General features: G+C 53.3%; 1 protein-coding gene across 1 annotated transcript in view; it reads right to left on the bottom strand.

Annotated features, from left to right (window-relative positions):
* Positions 1-16,211, bottom strand: part of CDH4 (cadherin 4) — a 669,406-nt gene that overhangs the window by 157,240 nt on the left and 495,955 nt on the right. Inside the window, exon 4 of the mRNA XM_021920848.2 lies at positions 3,288-3,467. Coding sequence (XP_021776540.1) covers positions 3,288-3,467 — 180 coding nt within the window. The remainder of the gene's footprint in view (positions 1-3,287; positions 3,468-16,211) is intronic.

The raw sequence follows: 16,211 nt of genomic DNA, 5'->3' as shown, positions 1-16,211 counted from the left end.
GAATTTGCAGCTTTTCTCATTCTGACACCCAAAGCCAACTTCACAATTCTTCCCTGCACATTTCTAGTTTAGAAAGGTCAGCGGCAGAGAGTCCTCAGGAGGCTGCACCTGCACGGCCTGGAGAGCTCCCGGTGCCGGCTGCTCTCTCGGCCACATTTTCCAAGTTCGTGTTAATCAGGAGGGGCAAATTTCCCTCCTGCAAACTGGAAAACCCCGTTCCCCGTAAGGGCATTCAGATGTGGAGTAAGCTGGGCTCTCGTGGTGATGTCTTCAGGAGAAACATCCTCATCAACAGGACAACTGGACCCATCCTCACCCGAGCCCTCTGCTGGTCTGGGAGGATTCGGTCCTTTCATGGACCCTGTCCCAGCCCAGACTTCCTCACTGACGCCGCAGGAGGTCAGCCAGGCAGGAAGTGTAGGGGGTCTTTCTCTCCACTGTCCATCCGGAGACGGCGCGCGGGGCCACACGCAGCAGCTTGGGGACCCTCCTGGGACAGGGGCTGTGCCTACGTGGCCTCGCTCTTTTGTGTTCCCTTTAACAAGCCTGTCTGCGGAGCAGAGCTGAGGAAGAAAGTCCCGCCTTTCAGTCCTAGATCATCAGGCTGAGAAACTCCAAGAGCCAGGGCAGCAGAATATCCCAGCTTTGCTCGGATAACAGAGATAACAGCCAGACGCTGCGGGTACCCCCTCCGTGGGGTGTAAGCAGATGAGGGCCCTCAAATTCACTGCTCACTCACTCCACAAATAATGTGCCTACCCTGTGCCGGTGAGGGTGGCTTGGGCAGCCCTTTCTGGAGTTTGGGAAAAGTGATTGGCAGTTGTCAAATCATGGCCCATGGGCCAACCCAGGCCCTGTTTTTGTTTTTGTAAATAAAGTTTTATTGGAACACGGCCTGTTTTTGTAAATAAAGTTTTATTGGAACACGACCAACCTGTTAGTTGACACATTGCCTGAGGCTGATTTCACACCACAGCGACAGAAGCTGTATGGCCACAATGCCTTTCCCACCTGGCCCTTCACAGAAAAGGTTTGCTGACCCCAGAGTAAGATCGAAGACTGTCTACAAGGGGCAATGTGGGGGCGGCAGAAGCACAAGGCATTACAGAAGCCTGCAGAGCACAACACAAACCCACTCCCTCTCTCGGGGGCCTTCAATCCTGACGACCTTCAAAGAGGAATCTCTGGTTGGTCCTCATGCCTCCAGCACACCCTGAAGCCCCTGCCCCACTGGCCTGGGAAACAAATCAAGGGCAGCCTCTGTTCTCTCGCCTTATGCTTTTCTCTACAGTCAGCTTCTAACCTGACAAACGATCCCAGTGATCAAACTGTGGTTTGGTATACAATCTCCTTCGGGGATGAACAGTGTGGCGATTCCTCAAAGGCCTAGAGGCAGAACTCCCATTTGACCCACAATCCCATTGCTGAGTATACACCCAAAGGAATAGAAGTCATTCTCTTACAAAGACACATGCATGTGTATGTTCACTGCAGCACTATTCACAACAGCAAAGACATGGACTCAACCCAAATGCCCATCAATGGTAGACCGGACAAAGCAAATGTGGCACATACACACCATGGAATGCTATATGTGCCATAGAAAGGAACAAGATCATGTCCTTTGCAGGGACACGGATGGAGTTGGAAGCCATCATCCTCAGCAAACTAAAGTGGGAACAGAAACCCAAATAACACATGTTCTCACTTCTAAGTGGGAGCTGAATGATGTGAACACACAGACACAGGGAGGGGAACAACCCACACTGGGGCCTGTGGGAGGGGAGGGGCATAAGGAGAGTATCAGGAAGAATAGCTAAAGGATGCTGGGCTTAATACCTAGGTGATGGGTTGACAGGGGCAGCAAACCACCATGGCACACGTTTACATAGGTAACCAACCTGCATATACTATACATGTGCCCCCAAACTTAAAATAAAAGTTGAAAAAAAATTGAATCACTTTGAGAAGAATTTTAAGTCAATGACAACACAAGCAATGGCCGGAGGCAGCAAATCCCAGCCCTGAGGATGGCGAGGTGGGTGCAGCATGGGGGCCACGGCACTGCCATTGGCATCGTCTCTGGCGTCCGTGGTGGGCGGGAGGTTGCCCAGTGGGCCCAGGAAATGTGGGCCTGGGAAGCTCCCCCAGGATGGGGTTCCAACTCCTGGTGGCTTCCTTCAAGCTCTGAACTGCATTTCACAGGAAAATCTGCAGCCCAGCCTGGCCCTCAAGGGGTATGGGTGGCCAAGGAGAGTTGAATCCCGAAAGGGGAGGATGCAGCAGAGGCTGGGTGCTGAGGTGGGAGGGCCGGCTCTGTGCAGAGAGGGCAGGTGATATGTTTGCAATCAGGTGATACCTTGGCTGGGGTATGGAGGCACACTGCATTCACTCACACCAGAGTTTCTGCTATAAATAACCAGTCATTTTGACTGCTCCCTGGTGGGGTCCCCTGGTGGCCAAGGTTAGGGATACAAAGAATTGGGGGGACCATGCCTGGTGGCTGCTTTCTTCCTCCTATCTCTGCATTCCAAATGCACAGCCCAGCCTTCTGCATTGAAAGGAATGAGAAAACACTAAACAGCACGAAGACTGAGAATGGCCCCTTAAGCACACTCTGGGGACCCTCATTTCCAAAGGGTGGTGTGAGCCTTTTCCACAACGGTTGGGAATTATTTAATGGAATTCTCGCCATCCTTTTATCAAATTATTGCTCAGATTAGGCTGCAATTTTCTTCAAAGGGAAGCAGAAATTGCTCGTTGATAGCCTTGATTATAGAGACACAAATTTGTAAAATAAATTCTTTCTGCGGTAAAAGCAATCTCCGGTGGCCTTGGGAACTCGGGGACCAAGACCTTGGAGACGGGCCATGGCACGGCCCACGCTGGCCTCGGCGCAGTGATCGTCATGGCAGACACGCCACCATCCCATCATCCGGGATCTTAGTCATCCATGGAAACAAATGTGATCAGACCAAAGAAAGGGGTCAGAGGTCAAAGGCCACGATCCACACCCCTGCCCACTGCTTCCACACACATAGTAGCCATTTGAAAGTAACCAAGAGAGAAATCACCCCTGACTCACAAAGTCCCATCCACCTAGGACGCAGCTTCCCCATCTAAATTTTTCATTGCCCTGTGTAAGGCTAATCTCATTACAGAAAGGTTGTGAAATCGCGACCTTCTTAGACACCAAATGCAGAACCGCCCCTGGCTTTGGGATGCCGGGAGAAGAGCCTCACGCTAACACCGAGACCCCCGTGCCAACGGGAGGGGTCTGCACTCACCCTCACGAGCTGCTGCGGGAAGGGCCCGCGCGAGTTCTCGGGCACGTTGATGGGCGGGATGACCCAGTCCCGTTTGCGCCGCCTCAGCCCGTCGGCGTTCTGGTGCCGGGGCCACGGCAGTAGGGTGTCCTTCGGAGGCGGAGAGGGGTCCAGAGCCACGATCTTCTTTCCCTTCTGTGGCTTTATTTGGAAAAGGGAGAGAAGAAACAAAGAAGTCCAGTTAGGTTTTGCACAGAGGAAAAGGGTGTTTGCTAAGATGATCTGTACTGCCCAAGACTGAGAGGGAAGGCGGGTAAGGCTGGGACAAGGAGCTAAGTGGGAAAAGGAGTTAAGCGGAAAGGCGGGTAACCCTGGGACAAGGAGCTAAGTGGGAAGGGCGGGATAACACTGGAAAAGGAACTAAGTGTTAGGGAAAAAAAATCAAGTAAGACCCCCATCAATATGATGAGACAGATTACAAAATTAAATGCGGGAAAAATAAACCATAAAAAAAGAAGAAAATATAGTTGACAGTGTCACCAATAGTGTAGACAGGGCTTTTGACGCCCACCCAAAACAATGCAAGAGATGACAAAAGACTAATATGTTTTCCCACAAAACTTCTTTTCATGAAAACAGACCCAAGAGGCAATTGACACATTTGGAAAACATGATTTACCACAATTTGATACGAGGTTAATAGTCACTACATAAAGCACTCTTAGAAAGCAGGAAGAAAATAAAATGGAATCTTGTTTCCAAACAAGAAAAGGACATGAATAGATAATTCACAGCAAAACAAATATAAACAATCAATAAACTTACAACAACTGTCCACATCTCCCAGTAATCAAATAATGCATATCAAAGTAATACATCCTTTTTACCTGTCAGATTGACAAGGCTGAGCAAAATGAATCTACAACACTGGGGGTGTGCAGTGAGTCAGTGGGTGGAGGCTGATGGCTGAGGGTGTGGGATTTGGCCTTAGACCCACACCTGTGTGGATGTGTCGAAGCTCATGTGACGTGGGGACCAAGTCCCTTCATCTCTCACAATCCTGGGATCTTCTCTTACGGAAGGGAGATGGTAGCAATGGCCCTGAGTTTAGGCACTGCTATGGGAATGACATCAGATGACAATGAGAAAATGCCCAGCCCATGCTTAGCACAGGGCTCAGGCTGTCAGGACGGTCACTGACGCAGCTCCTGCTGCTGGGGTCCCGCGGTCACTCAGCACAGCCCTCTGCCTCCCGGTGGCCAGTGATTATCAAGAGCCTCAAAAAGGAAGGTCCCTTTTGACCCAATAACTCCACAGCTGGAAATCTGTCCCCAGGAAACTCTAGGTGGACCAAAGTCCTTGTAGACAGATGTTTACTGGGGATGTTTTTGAACAACTAAAAATACCAGAGCACAAATCTGAATGTCTGTCAGTGAATTCCAAATGCATTACACTGTGTTCATGTCTTGGAATATTATAGCCATTAAAAGTTACTCTTTTAAGACTGACATGAAGAAATGTCCATAAAATATTAGTAAGTGGAGAAATAGCACCAAAGCATACATACAGCATCAACCACAACTGCATTTTTTCTTCTCTTTTTCTTTCTTCTTTCTTTTTTTTTTTTTGAGATGGAGTCTCACTGGGTCACCCAGGCTGGAGTGCAGTGGCACAATCTTGGCTCACTGCAACCTTTGCCTCCCGGGTTTAAGTGACTCTCCTGCCTCAGCTTCTCGAGTAGCTGGGATTACAGGAGCCAGCCACCACATCTGGCGAATTTTTGTATTTTTAATAGGGATGGGGTTTTGCCATGTTGGCCATGCTGGTCTCAAACTCCAGACCTCTGGTGATCCACCCGTGTTGGCCTTCCAAAGTGCTGTGGGATTACAGGCGTGAGCCACCATGCCCAGCTTCAACTGCGTTTTTTTAAAGGATAGAAAAAGAGGCTGGGTGCAGTGGCTCACACCTGTAATCCCAGCACTTTGGGAGGCCGAGGCAGCTGGATCACCCGAGGTCAGGAGTTCAAGACCAGCCTGGCCAACATGGTGAAACCCCATCTCTACTAAAAATATAAAATTAGCCAGGTGTGGTGGTGCTCTGTAATCCTAAAGCTACTTGGGGCTGATTACAGGAGAATCACTTGAACTCCGGGAGGTGGAGGCTGCAGTGAGCCGGTGATTGTGCCATTGCATCTCTGCCTAGGGAAAAAAGGAAACCTGGTTCCAAAAAAAAAGAAAGAAAATGTAAGAAAATACATGAAAATGCACACACTGGTTTTCTCTGGTCACCACGGAGTTCTGTTATTGTATTTTACTTCCTTCCTTTTACCTTTCTGTGTTTTCTAAACGTGACAGTGCACGTGACTCCCATGGCTGACAGTGCCAACAGAACTCTTCACGCATACATGTGGCGTCCATGCGTCTGCAGCGTCGGGTCCAGTGCAGGTTGCCCACATGGCATGCCTTGCCACAGTCTTCGTGGCTGATGCTCATTTCATCTGAACTGCAGAGGCACTAGGATATGAGAGTTCACACGGCAGAGAACAGACCTTGCACCAGGGCAGCCCAAGGCAGGGAGAACAAAGCTGGCTGGGAGGTGTCTGACCACAGGCTGCCCCGCCAGGCACGGCGGGGGCCCCACCACCGTTTGCCTCAATTAATAAAACCCAGGAGGCTTCCATGGGGGCACTCCCAGCCTTCCTTAGAAAGGAGCCATGTGAGGTGCAAACATGGAGACCCAGGGGTCTCGACTCCAGCCCCTCATGATGGCAGGGGGCGGGGGCTTTTCTAGGCTCCTCAGGGGACTTTGAAGAACTTCAAGGACAGTCCTAATTGCACATTCTCCCCGGAACCCAGAGCACAGACAACTGGACTGCATGGTTTCCTCGCCCAGACCAGTAGCCGCTGCCTCACAGGTACTGAATGTCCGATAAGCATGAGAGCAGGACTCTGCATCTGGCCCTTCCACTGAAGGTATCTCACTTGTCCTCCAAGACCAAGCCCCAGACAGATGGCACCTCCCTGGGAGCCTGGTCTTTACCTTGCGGATACCACAATTGAGGTTAATAAGCTCTAAGCTTTGATGAGAAAGACCAGATTAATCCCACTGCTCAAAGTGGCTTGAATGACGTCAACACAGCCAACACGAACAATGATAGTAGCTGTGGTGTGCACTCAGGTTCCAGGCTCCAGGCCTAATGCTGTTCCATGCAGTCTCCCCCTGAATCCTCCCTCTCACCACTTCAGCGGGGAGCACCGTCATTCCCACTTTCCTACCATGCAAGGCCAAAGGCACTCGTGAAGCCCACGCAGCCTGTTCAGCTGAGGTGGGATTCAGATGCCAGGAGCGTGACCCCAAGGCCGGAGCACCTGGAAGTGCCACCCCTCCCTTCTGTGGTCTCTGCTTGTGAAGTCAAATCCCATTTGCCAGACCTCAGGAAGGTCCCGGACTGGGCAGAAATCGATCTTCCCATGGAAAAGATAGGGAACCAGGGGAAAAGGGGGTCTGCGTGATGTTTCCTGCACCCACCCGGGCTGTGCTCTGTAAATCCCAGGCTGGGGAGAAACAGGTCTGAGGTCCCAGGCTGGTCCCAGGAGCAGCAGCTCAGCACCCTGGGGAGCTCATTAGGAATGCAGGTTCCTAGGTCTCATCTAAGACTTAACAACTCTGGGGTGGGGCCGCCAACCACACCTGAGATGTGCTGCAGGTAGAGAACAGGGGGTCTCCCAGCCCAAAGGCAACCAGGGGTCCACCTCTGGAGAAGGGTGGTGGAGCATTATTTTTGTTCCTGAGCAGGTCTGCATGAGGGAGGAGAGCCTGGACGGATCGCTCCCAGATGAGGGCGAGGGGAGCTCTGGCATAGCTGCTAGGAGGGGCCTTCTGGCCGTCTGCAGCTCCCCACATCTCCCAGCGGGAGACCGAGGCGGAGACTGGCTGGTCTCTCCCACCTGGTGCTGCTTCAGAACCGGTAGCGGCTCACCAGGGCCCTCTGAATCTCTAACTCTGAGTTTTAAAGGGTTTTCATGCAGCCGTTTTAAAAAAAATCCTTCATTTTCATTTGCTTAGGATGAGCTTGCAATGACGTTAATTTCCCTAGTGTTGTTTAAATAAATGGCACATATTTGCTACTATTTTAAAGCTGTGAGACAAATGTAATAACAAAATCTGGTGAAAATCAATGCCAGACCTGCACGGGCTTCTGCCTGGAAGATGCACCCGCTTCCCTGGAAGAAAATGTCAGCCACAGTCAGCACCCACCCTGGCCGGACAAGCATGTTCTTTTGAACACGCAGCCATCTTGGCCCATTCAGAAGACATCACATAAACACTGACGCATAATTATACTCATTAAAAATAATGCTTCCAGTTATGCTTAAAAATATTTTCCAACAGATGACACCTGCTGATTTTCCCTGGTGCATGTCTTTCTTCTGTATTTCTGAGTGAATGAAGACTGAGCATTGGGTAATGACTTAAAGGTGACCTTGGCCCGGCGCGGCGGCTCATGCCTGTAATCCCAGCACTTTGGGAGGCCGAGGCGGGCAGATGATGAGGTCAGGAGATCGAGACCATCCTGGCTAACATGGTGAAACTCCGTCTCTACTAAAAATACAAAAAAAAATTAGCCGGGTGTGGTGGCGGGCACCTGTAGTCCCAGCTACTCGGGAGGCTGAGGCAGGAGAATGGCGTGAACCCAGGAGGCAGAGCTTGCAGTGAGCCGAGATTGCACCACTGCACTCTAGCCTGGGGGGACAGAGCCAGACTCTGTCTCAAAAAAAAAAAAAAAAAAGAAAATGACCTCTACTCCACCATTACCGGAAACTAGATAATACACATGTGCACATGTGTATACAGGTGCTATGCACACATGTATGCATGCATGTACGCACATGCACGTACAGATATATATGAATGCACACGTCAAGTATGCACAGATGTATGGGTGTATGACTACATGTACACACATGCACAAATGCATGTGTATGAATACGTGTGTGTTTATGCCTTCTACACATACACAGGTATGCATATGCTTATGTGTGTTTGTGTATCTGTGTGTGTGTATAGAGCACATCACAACTTTCTCAAAACCAACAGCTCAGCAGCAAGATATCTTGGCCATGCCCACTCCCTGCATGCTGACAGTTTAGCTCAAGCTAGAAGTCCTGTAACTAGGAGGGTCCAGGAGGGTCCTGGTGGCTGAGCTGGTCTTTGAGGTCCAACCAAGCTAGTTCCTGCAGATCTGCAGAATCAGGCGCACCAAGGAAGCCGCCCACCCTCGCTTCCATCCACTCACTGACACCTGCGAAGCTATGTAAGGGGGTGGCTTCCCGGAGCTGCCAGCAGCCTGCAGGATGGCTCCCCAAGGATGTTTCATCGAGCCCTCCTTGGCAGGATGGGATCTGGGCTATGGTCCGACACTCATCTCCCATGAGTGTTTCCGGGCCTGGAAACTGGCCCTGTCGCCCGTGCAGAGGCCAGCCGCCCTGGGCTGCAGTGTCCCATACCCCACAGTTTCCCTCCTGCGCTCCCTCCTCTTCCTCATGCCTTTGACTCTGCCCTGCTTCAGCCCCACTGGGCTCCCTGATGCACTCTCAGCTCCCTCAAAGCCCTGCCTACAGGGCAGTGGGCAGGAACGCCCCAAAGCACCCACTCTGGCCTCCAGCTTGTAGGGGCTCAGCTCACCTGCCAGGTGCTAGGGACCGGACATCCACCTCCACCGCCCCCAGGCCCTGCTCCCGCCCCCTCTCTGCCTGGGCGCCTCCTCCTCATGCCAGGCTCAACCTACAGCACCTCCCCTGGTGGGCCACACTCCACATTGCAGGGAACACCTGCTCTGGTGCCACCCTGGACCCGGTACTGCCCTGGGGGCTGTGCGCATTTTCCTAGTCCCACATGTTAGGGAGGTACCACAACCCCGGGTGGGGGGGCACCCAGCAGAGCCCTGATAGCCACTCACTTTCTAAGGAGCAAACTCAGTGGACAGATTTAAGTCACTGTATCCACACACAGTTACTGATGTCACCCTCGAGCCAGGAGACGACAGAGCAAATGGCCCTCAGCCTGTCCCCTGCATGCTCATACGGGCGGGGAGGTGCAGCCATGACCCCAGGGACACCTTCCCAAGTCCTGCACGGGCCCTGGCCCCGCCCACGTGACTTCCCAGGCACAGTCTCATTTAGTCCTCAGGGCAGCCCACAGAGGACACCAAGCACAAGGGGTGAAGTCCCGCTGAAGCTTGGACGGCCAGGACTGGAGCCCAAGCTGTCTGACCTGCGGCCCACCATCCTGATGGGACCATCCCACCACCTCCCATGGGGCCCATGATTAGCGCAGAGTCAGAATCAGGCAGGAGGTTCAAACTGGCACCAAGTCACACAGAATCAGTCTGTTGGGGAGATGGGGACAGAAATACTCATGGTGGGTATTATACCTCGGTCAGGGCACTGAAGGGTGAATAGGAGTTTGCCAGGCAGGATGGGCCGGGAAGCGGGCACACACAGTGCCACAGGACAGTGTGGATGCCTCAGAGACCAGGCAGACACTGCCATGATTTGGGGCCTGGAAGGAAAGCAGGGTGGGGGCGTCCCAGGCTCTGAGGTTAACAGCTGCGTGGAGCATAGGTTTGCTCTCTACTGCCCAAGTCAGGATTTATTTCATCCCTGACCTCAGTCCCTCATCTGTGAAACAGGGTGATCAGGAAGCTCCCCTGCCAGGTGTGGGGTGAATGTGGTACTGTCTAGGGAGCATTGACAGACATGGGGACCTTCAGCCCTGCTCTCGGAAGAAACCTGAGAAGGGGCAGAGCTGGGGGTGGAGCTCCTAAAAGCTGGGCAGGACTTCCAGAGGGCAGAGAAGGAGAGGGCAAGGCTCCTGCAGCCTGGAGGCCGGGTCGAGGGGGGCCTGGGATGAGCTCTGAGTGCTCAGGAGCTAGGGCTGGAGGGCAGGCGAGCTCGGGGTGTCCCATAACCCTTATATCCCAGGAAGGGAAACTGAGGCCCAGAGCAGTGGAAGAATTTGTCCAAATTGCCTGGCTAGGGAGAGCTGGGGCCAAGTGCTGCAAGAGACTGAGGGTGGGGTGGGGAGGGTCAGGGACTGCTCTGGTGAGGGCACCGTGAGCAAGGTGGGCTCCTGGATCCAGCCCGAGGGGCCTGCCAGGGAGGGAAGTGTGGGCCCAGGCTCCTTCCTGGATGACCTAGTAGGGTCCTAGAGAACCCAGGGCTGGGCCCAGCATCCACAGCCCCTCTACTGCACTCATGCTTTCCTCCTGGGAGCCAATCCCAGAGGTGTGGGGGTGGGCTGAGGGTCCAGTCGGCCAATCAGAGTCTGGCATTCCACCTGGCCAGGTGACTGCTCCAGGGAAGGCAGGTGACCCCAGCAGGGGACTTTCCCGGGGCTGCTGGAAGGAGTGGGCTCTCCTCCCTGGATGAGGGTTCGAGATGGGACGGTGGGAGCCCTGCCAGTCTCCTTGCCCCCACAGGCACTTGGGGCTTTGGGCCTGGCCTCCAGGCCGCCCGGATTAGCCCCTACCTCCCCCTTCCTGACCCCTGGCCCCAGTCTTGCTGTTCCTGAAACGCGCCACGCCCAGGCTGGTCCCTACCAGGACAGGCTCCTCAGAGTCTGTTCACACTCGGCCTCCTTGGCCTGGACAGCAACCTGGAGACACCATACTCCTCCTCCTCCTCTTCCCTGCTTCCTTACCCCCTACAGCTGCTCCGCTGCAGCTGAGCTAAGAGCCTGGCCTGTCTGTTTGCAGATGGCATCTGTGAGCCCCGCACCTTTGGCTTCGTGGCTTCAGCTACCTTTCCTGGGACAGACCCCAGGGCGAGTTGCTGGTCTCAGTATCACATGCAGCCATTGGCCGGCTGGGGATGGCGGTCCACGGGTTGAACAGACCCCAGGGGTGGAGAGAGTCTGCAGTCCAGGGCATCATCAGAGCCCGGAGCAGTGTGCCCCAGATGCCTGGTAAATGGTGCCACCACTCCCGTCTCTTGCTTACACGAGGCTGTGGGAGGTCCACCCTCGGGTCCCTCTGAGCCCTGAGCAGCCAGGAGTGGCAGCAGATGAGCTTGTCCAGAGCCCCAGGTTTCAGGGTCAGAGCCCACCTGCCTAGCACTGAGTGAGGACAGGGTGTGGGAGCCTGAGGCCCCCAGGGATGTGTCTATAAGGTACAGGTGACTCTAAACCTGCCTGCTTCTTAATCAGCTTTTATTTACAAAGCGCTTCTCATTTTAGATCGCCTTGCCCCACTGAGCCCTAATCAACTGTGCTTCCTGTCAAACGCATTCTGCTGATTCTACTCTAAGACGGTGATTTACGGAGGCAGTAGCAGCGGGAACCCCCGGGCACGGGTCCTAGTGCTGGGCCCTGTGACCTGCATGAGGCTTCCACTCTCTCTGGGCCTCGGCTTCTCTGTTGATGGGAGGGGCCGGGTGAGCTCTGTGCTCTGGAGCTACCCGGACGCCTGGGGTGTGGGCAGCAGTGGGGGTGGGAGTGATGTTAGAAGCCGACGGCTGGGGCACCTGGGGGAGCAGAAGCTTCACTTCACATCTGGGGAAGAAGGTGCTGCAAAACTGCCACTGATGAGGCGATGTGCGACAAAGCCCCATGTGTAAGTGGAGCTCGGCTTCTTAGAGATAAAATGACAGACTGGGCTCCAGTGGGCTGCTCAGGGGGCCCTGCATGGAAGGTGTGTTCCCACTCCACCCATGACTCCAGAGGTCTGGGTGGTCTCATGGTCTTTCGGATGAACTCCTTTCTGGCCCCGGGTCTCTCTGTGCAGAGGCTTCCTGGACCGATCTCAAATGCAGGCGTCCCCTCTCTTCCCAGAGATACGGTGACCAATCCCTTACACTCAAGAATACATCAATTGTGATTCAGGGGAAGTGATGAGAGGTAAATGAGCTCAAGAGGACAAAAGGAAGGCACGCAGACAAAGACAGCTTCCGTTCCACTGGAAGTCCGTGGCCCCGGGTTCACGGGCAAGGTGCATGCTGAGAAAACCACATTAGCCCCCATGTCCACACCTGCACCCTGTGGTGGCCTGTGCTCTCCCCAGGGCTCGATTCTGCCCTGCTGGCTTCTCGGGGCCACAACATTTTATTTTCTTAAGCTCCTGGCAGCCCCGCTCCCCGCCTGGGTCTTGCTCTCCCTGTAAGAGAAGTGCTGTCTGTGTGATGAGGCTGTAACTGGCTGTGACTGCGAGGTGAGGTCTCCAGGGAAAGCTCAGTATCAGCAGAAAGCGGGTCATCTCCCTCCCCTCATCACTCGCAAGTGAGAGACGAGGAATGCAGAACTGACCTGGGGCAGAGGCTTTATGTGATCGTCTTTTTCTGTTTTTTGAAAAAGGAAACAATGTGTCAAGGAAAGAATATAATCACACGCGTCTCCCAAGCTATCTGCAAAAAGTTATCATTTGTTGTACCTTTTATTCTCGAATCCACGCATCTGTTAGGAGCCTGGAATTATGAAGCGCCAAGGAGGAACCACGGCTTTTAAGTGAAAGGACGTATGCTAAAACACTCAGAGGCGAAGCCACATGGGGGAGGGCCAGCCACCAAGACCAGGCTTCAATCCGGAAACTCCCAGAGCACTTCCACGGAAGAAGAGGGTCTTTCCCACAGGCGTGGTCTGGCCGGGGCCTGTGAGCTGGTTTGCAGCTGGATGGTGATCAACCGTTTTAACATTTTCTTGTGGTAGAAATGCAGATGGCGGGTCCCACTCCAGACCTTCTGCATGCGTCGCATGAGGCTGTCTGCAGGGTGGATGAGCTCCCTGGGCATCCTGAACTGAACGCCTGCTCTGCAGTGCCGTAGCCATTGCGTGGAAATGCCTCCCAGGGGCACAGACGCCAGAGAAGGCCTCTTGAATAGATGGGCCGAGATGGGGTGGGCCTGATCGAAGCCCCAGCGTGGTGCAGATGGAACAGGGGAGCGGGGCCTGGGTTCCCTGAGCATGGGTTATTAGTTGTGGGGGGCCTGATGCTCCTGCCAAGTTCAGTGAGGAAGAGCGAGCATCCCCTGTTCTAGTCGAAGTCACCACCCTCAAGAGACAGCATGAACGTGGAAATTGCTTCACATTTCCTGACACCAGATCCGTAGTACGTTTCTAAGGGAAGCCGGCAGCCCCGGCCTTTGGCGATGGGTCACAGATGGCGGTGGTGGCATCCCTCACTTGTCATCCCGCCCAGCGGCCAGGTCCTGCACTGACCCTGCTGGACACGTCCTTAGCATCTGAAGTTCTCAGATGTTGAGAACAATGTTGAGAAAATGGCATGGGCACAAGTGCACCTGATTCAACAAAAGCAACTTATGGGAATGTTCTCAAATCAGTTTCTGGTGGCACATGACCTCTAGAGGTCACTGTACCGGCTGTTGCCACAGTCAAGGTGCTCCATGTCAGCTTGTTGGGGTGCACCTGCCCCCCTCCTGGAAAGGTGTAACTGCTGGCTTTCATTATCCAAGAAAAAGCGACTCTTTGGGGAGGTCCCCACGCCACCGGATTTCTCTGATAGGCAGCATAGCCCCGTGAACCTGAAATGCTGAGACACAAGGCTTCTGTAGCCGCAGAGCTTGGAGGTCTGATTTGCATAAGCAAATAAACCAGACCCAGTGTCAAGGAACCGAGAGAAGACACAGAGGGGATCGTGCTTCTTCACTTCCCTGATTTTGCTGCCTCTCCTTATCTTCCAGGCTGGACAGAGTGCAGCAAGAGCCATTCCACTGAGGAAGAGAGGAATATTTAACAACCCCGAGCTGGGGATTCTGCTGGCTCCCCTCCACACACCCCTGTGAGCCATGTGGGGGAAAATAGAGCCCTCCTTTTCTGTGAAGATAAAAATAGAGGTGGCAAATGTCTCCAGAAGTAGAAATCTGGGTGAACAGTGGGTACTGAAGATGGTTTTTGGTGTGAATGAGAAAGCTGATTATCATGGGAGAATTGAGCTCAGGGAGCAGAACTTTATTCACATACCAGATGCTGGCCAGTCCCGCTGTGTGGTCATGTCAGGCATAAGATGCATCTAATTTGTGGATTTCATTTTGTTTCCAACATGCCTCATGACTGTGTAGAATGGCGATGGGCACAGAACAGATCTCGGAGGTGCCACTAGAGAGTGCCTACGAAACAGTCTTACTCTGACCTGGGGAGGTCCACCACCTGCGGACTGGGTGGCCCAGGGAAACAGGGCAGGGGAGCTCCTGCCCCCTGGCCTTTCCCCACAGCAGAGCCAGGTGGGCCCTGGGGCAGCCTTGAAGCTGGACTGGCTGCAAAAGCAAAGCATTGCAGCTCTTCCCTGCGCCCAGTCCTCTAATATCGCCCTGCTGTGCAGAACCGCCTGCTGTGTAGGGCTGTCGGCATGGCTGAATGGCACGGCTTACGAGGTTGCTCCATGCACTGGAGCTTCCTGTGAGAGGAAAGGTGCTCTGTCTGGGAATGCAAGGAGAAGAGCACCCTCAGGATGGAAGGTTCTGGGAGCTCTGAAACCCTATGTAGGTCTCGGAGCCCTGCTGAGGCCACAGCATCTTCTGCACGTTACTCACTAACAAAATCAGCGCTCACCCCTCCGTGCGCTGCAGTCCCAGCCACCCAGCACCTCTGTCCCCAAAGCCACCGGTCTTTGACATCGTCTAGCCTCAGACTCCTGGGTGCTGGCAGCTTCTCATGCGGCAGTGACCACAGACCCATGGCACCATCTCACAGTGCATTTTCGGCTCCTGTTTTGCTGAACGCGCTAATGTTTGGGTAAATATGTGGCCGACCCCAGCCACACACACACCACATCTTAGTCTAGTGCTCCAAGACGATCGATTGCACAGGAGTCTATCGTGGAAATGAAGCATCTGGGGAAGGACCGACCGTGCCTGCATTATGGACGAACATTGCTCTGTTGGAACAGGGAGGATACGATTTCTTCCCCAAATATCAAGGCTATTTATGGCTCTTTTCAATCTCTCTGATTCGCAGTCTTCCTGTTCTCATTGCCTCCTTATAGCTTTGGGTTAAATATGCTTCAAAAGGAAATAATGTGGCCCCCCTCCCCTAAATGTCAAACCTAGTATCGATATTTACTGAGGATAATTAGATTTCTTTTAAAAAGGGGGCCCTAAAACCTACACAGTTCATTCCTCTACCTCCTATTTCCTTTTCAGTGTACCTTTGAGAAAGGGTCCATTTTGCTTCCCCGAAAACATGTATATTTAAAATATTTAACTAGGATATTGTCTGCAGCCGTCTAGCTGGTTTCCATGGCAGCTAAGGATGGACGGAATAAAATGGTATTTAACAAACACAAACTAAAACAACGGAACGATATCTACATTCTTTCACAAATAGAACATGCGAGCCATTCTAAGTCAGCGTTTGCATGAGTTTCGTTCCGAAAAGGCACTTACTGGATTTGTTTTCTTACATCAATGACACCAGTGGGGGCCGAACGCACTCTCCCTGCCCCGCGAGTAGCACCAAATTTCTTACTTCTGTTCTCTCATGAGAAGGGGAGATCATTTTGAAAATTCCCATAGAAATAATACAAAGAAAGGTTTCCTGAACACAGTTGGGTGGCTGTTTCTTCACTGTGCCCATTTGGAAGGAAAGTCTCAGCAGGAAGGCTCCTGGCTTGCTGCTAAGGTGTCAGCGCACCACAGTGCACCACAGTCTCGGCTCAGTGCCCCCAGGATGGAGGAGGGGCAGGGAGCCAGCACCTTCATTTTTACCCAGGGAGGTTCCATGACTTGCCCAGTGTCATGCCGCTGTCCTCTGGAGGCCGGTTGGAACTCAGGCCATGGCCCCCGGAGCCTGGGCTCTCAGCCCTAACCATTCCTCCTCTCATAGGACACAGAGGATGGAGGGTCACCCAGCACGCTGCAGTCCTGGGACCTCTCTCCACCTGCGCCTGTGGGCAAAGCCGGTGCCTGGGCTGTGACCTCTGAGGGTCTGGGCTGTCCT

Source organism: Papio anubis, chromosome 16 (assembly GCF_008728515.1).
Source record: "Papio anubis isolate 15944 chromosome 16, Panubis1.0, whole genome shotgun sequence".
Lineage (NCBI taxonomy): Eukaryota > Metazoa > Chordata > Mammalia > Primates > Cercopithecidae > Papio > Papio anubis.
Note: the sequence above shows the minus strand (reverse complement) of the source record. Positions and strands in the feature narration are given on the sequence as shown.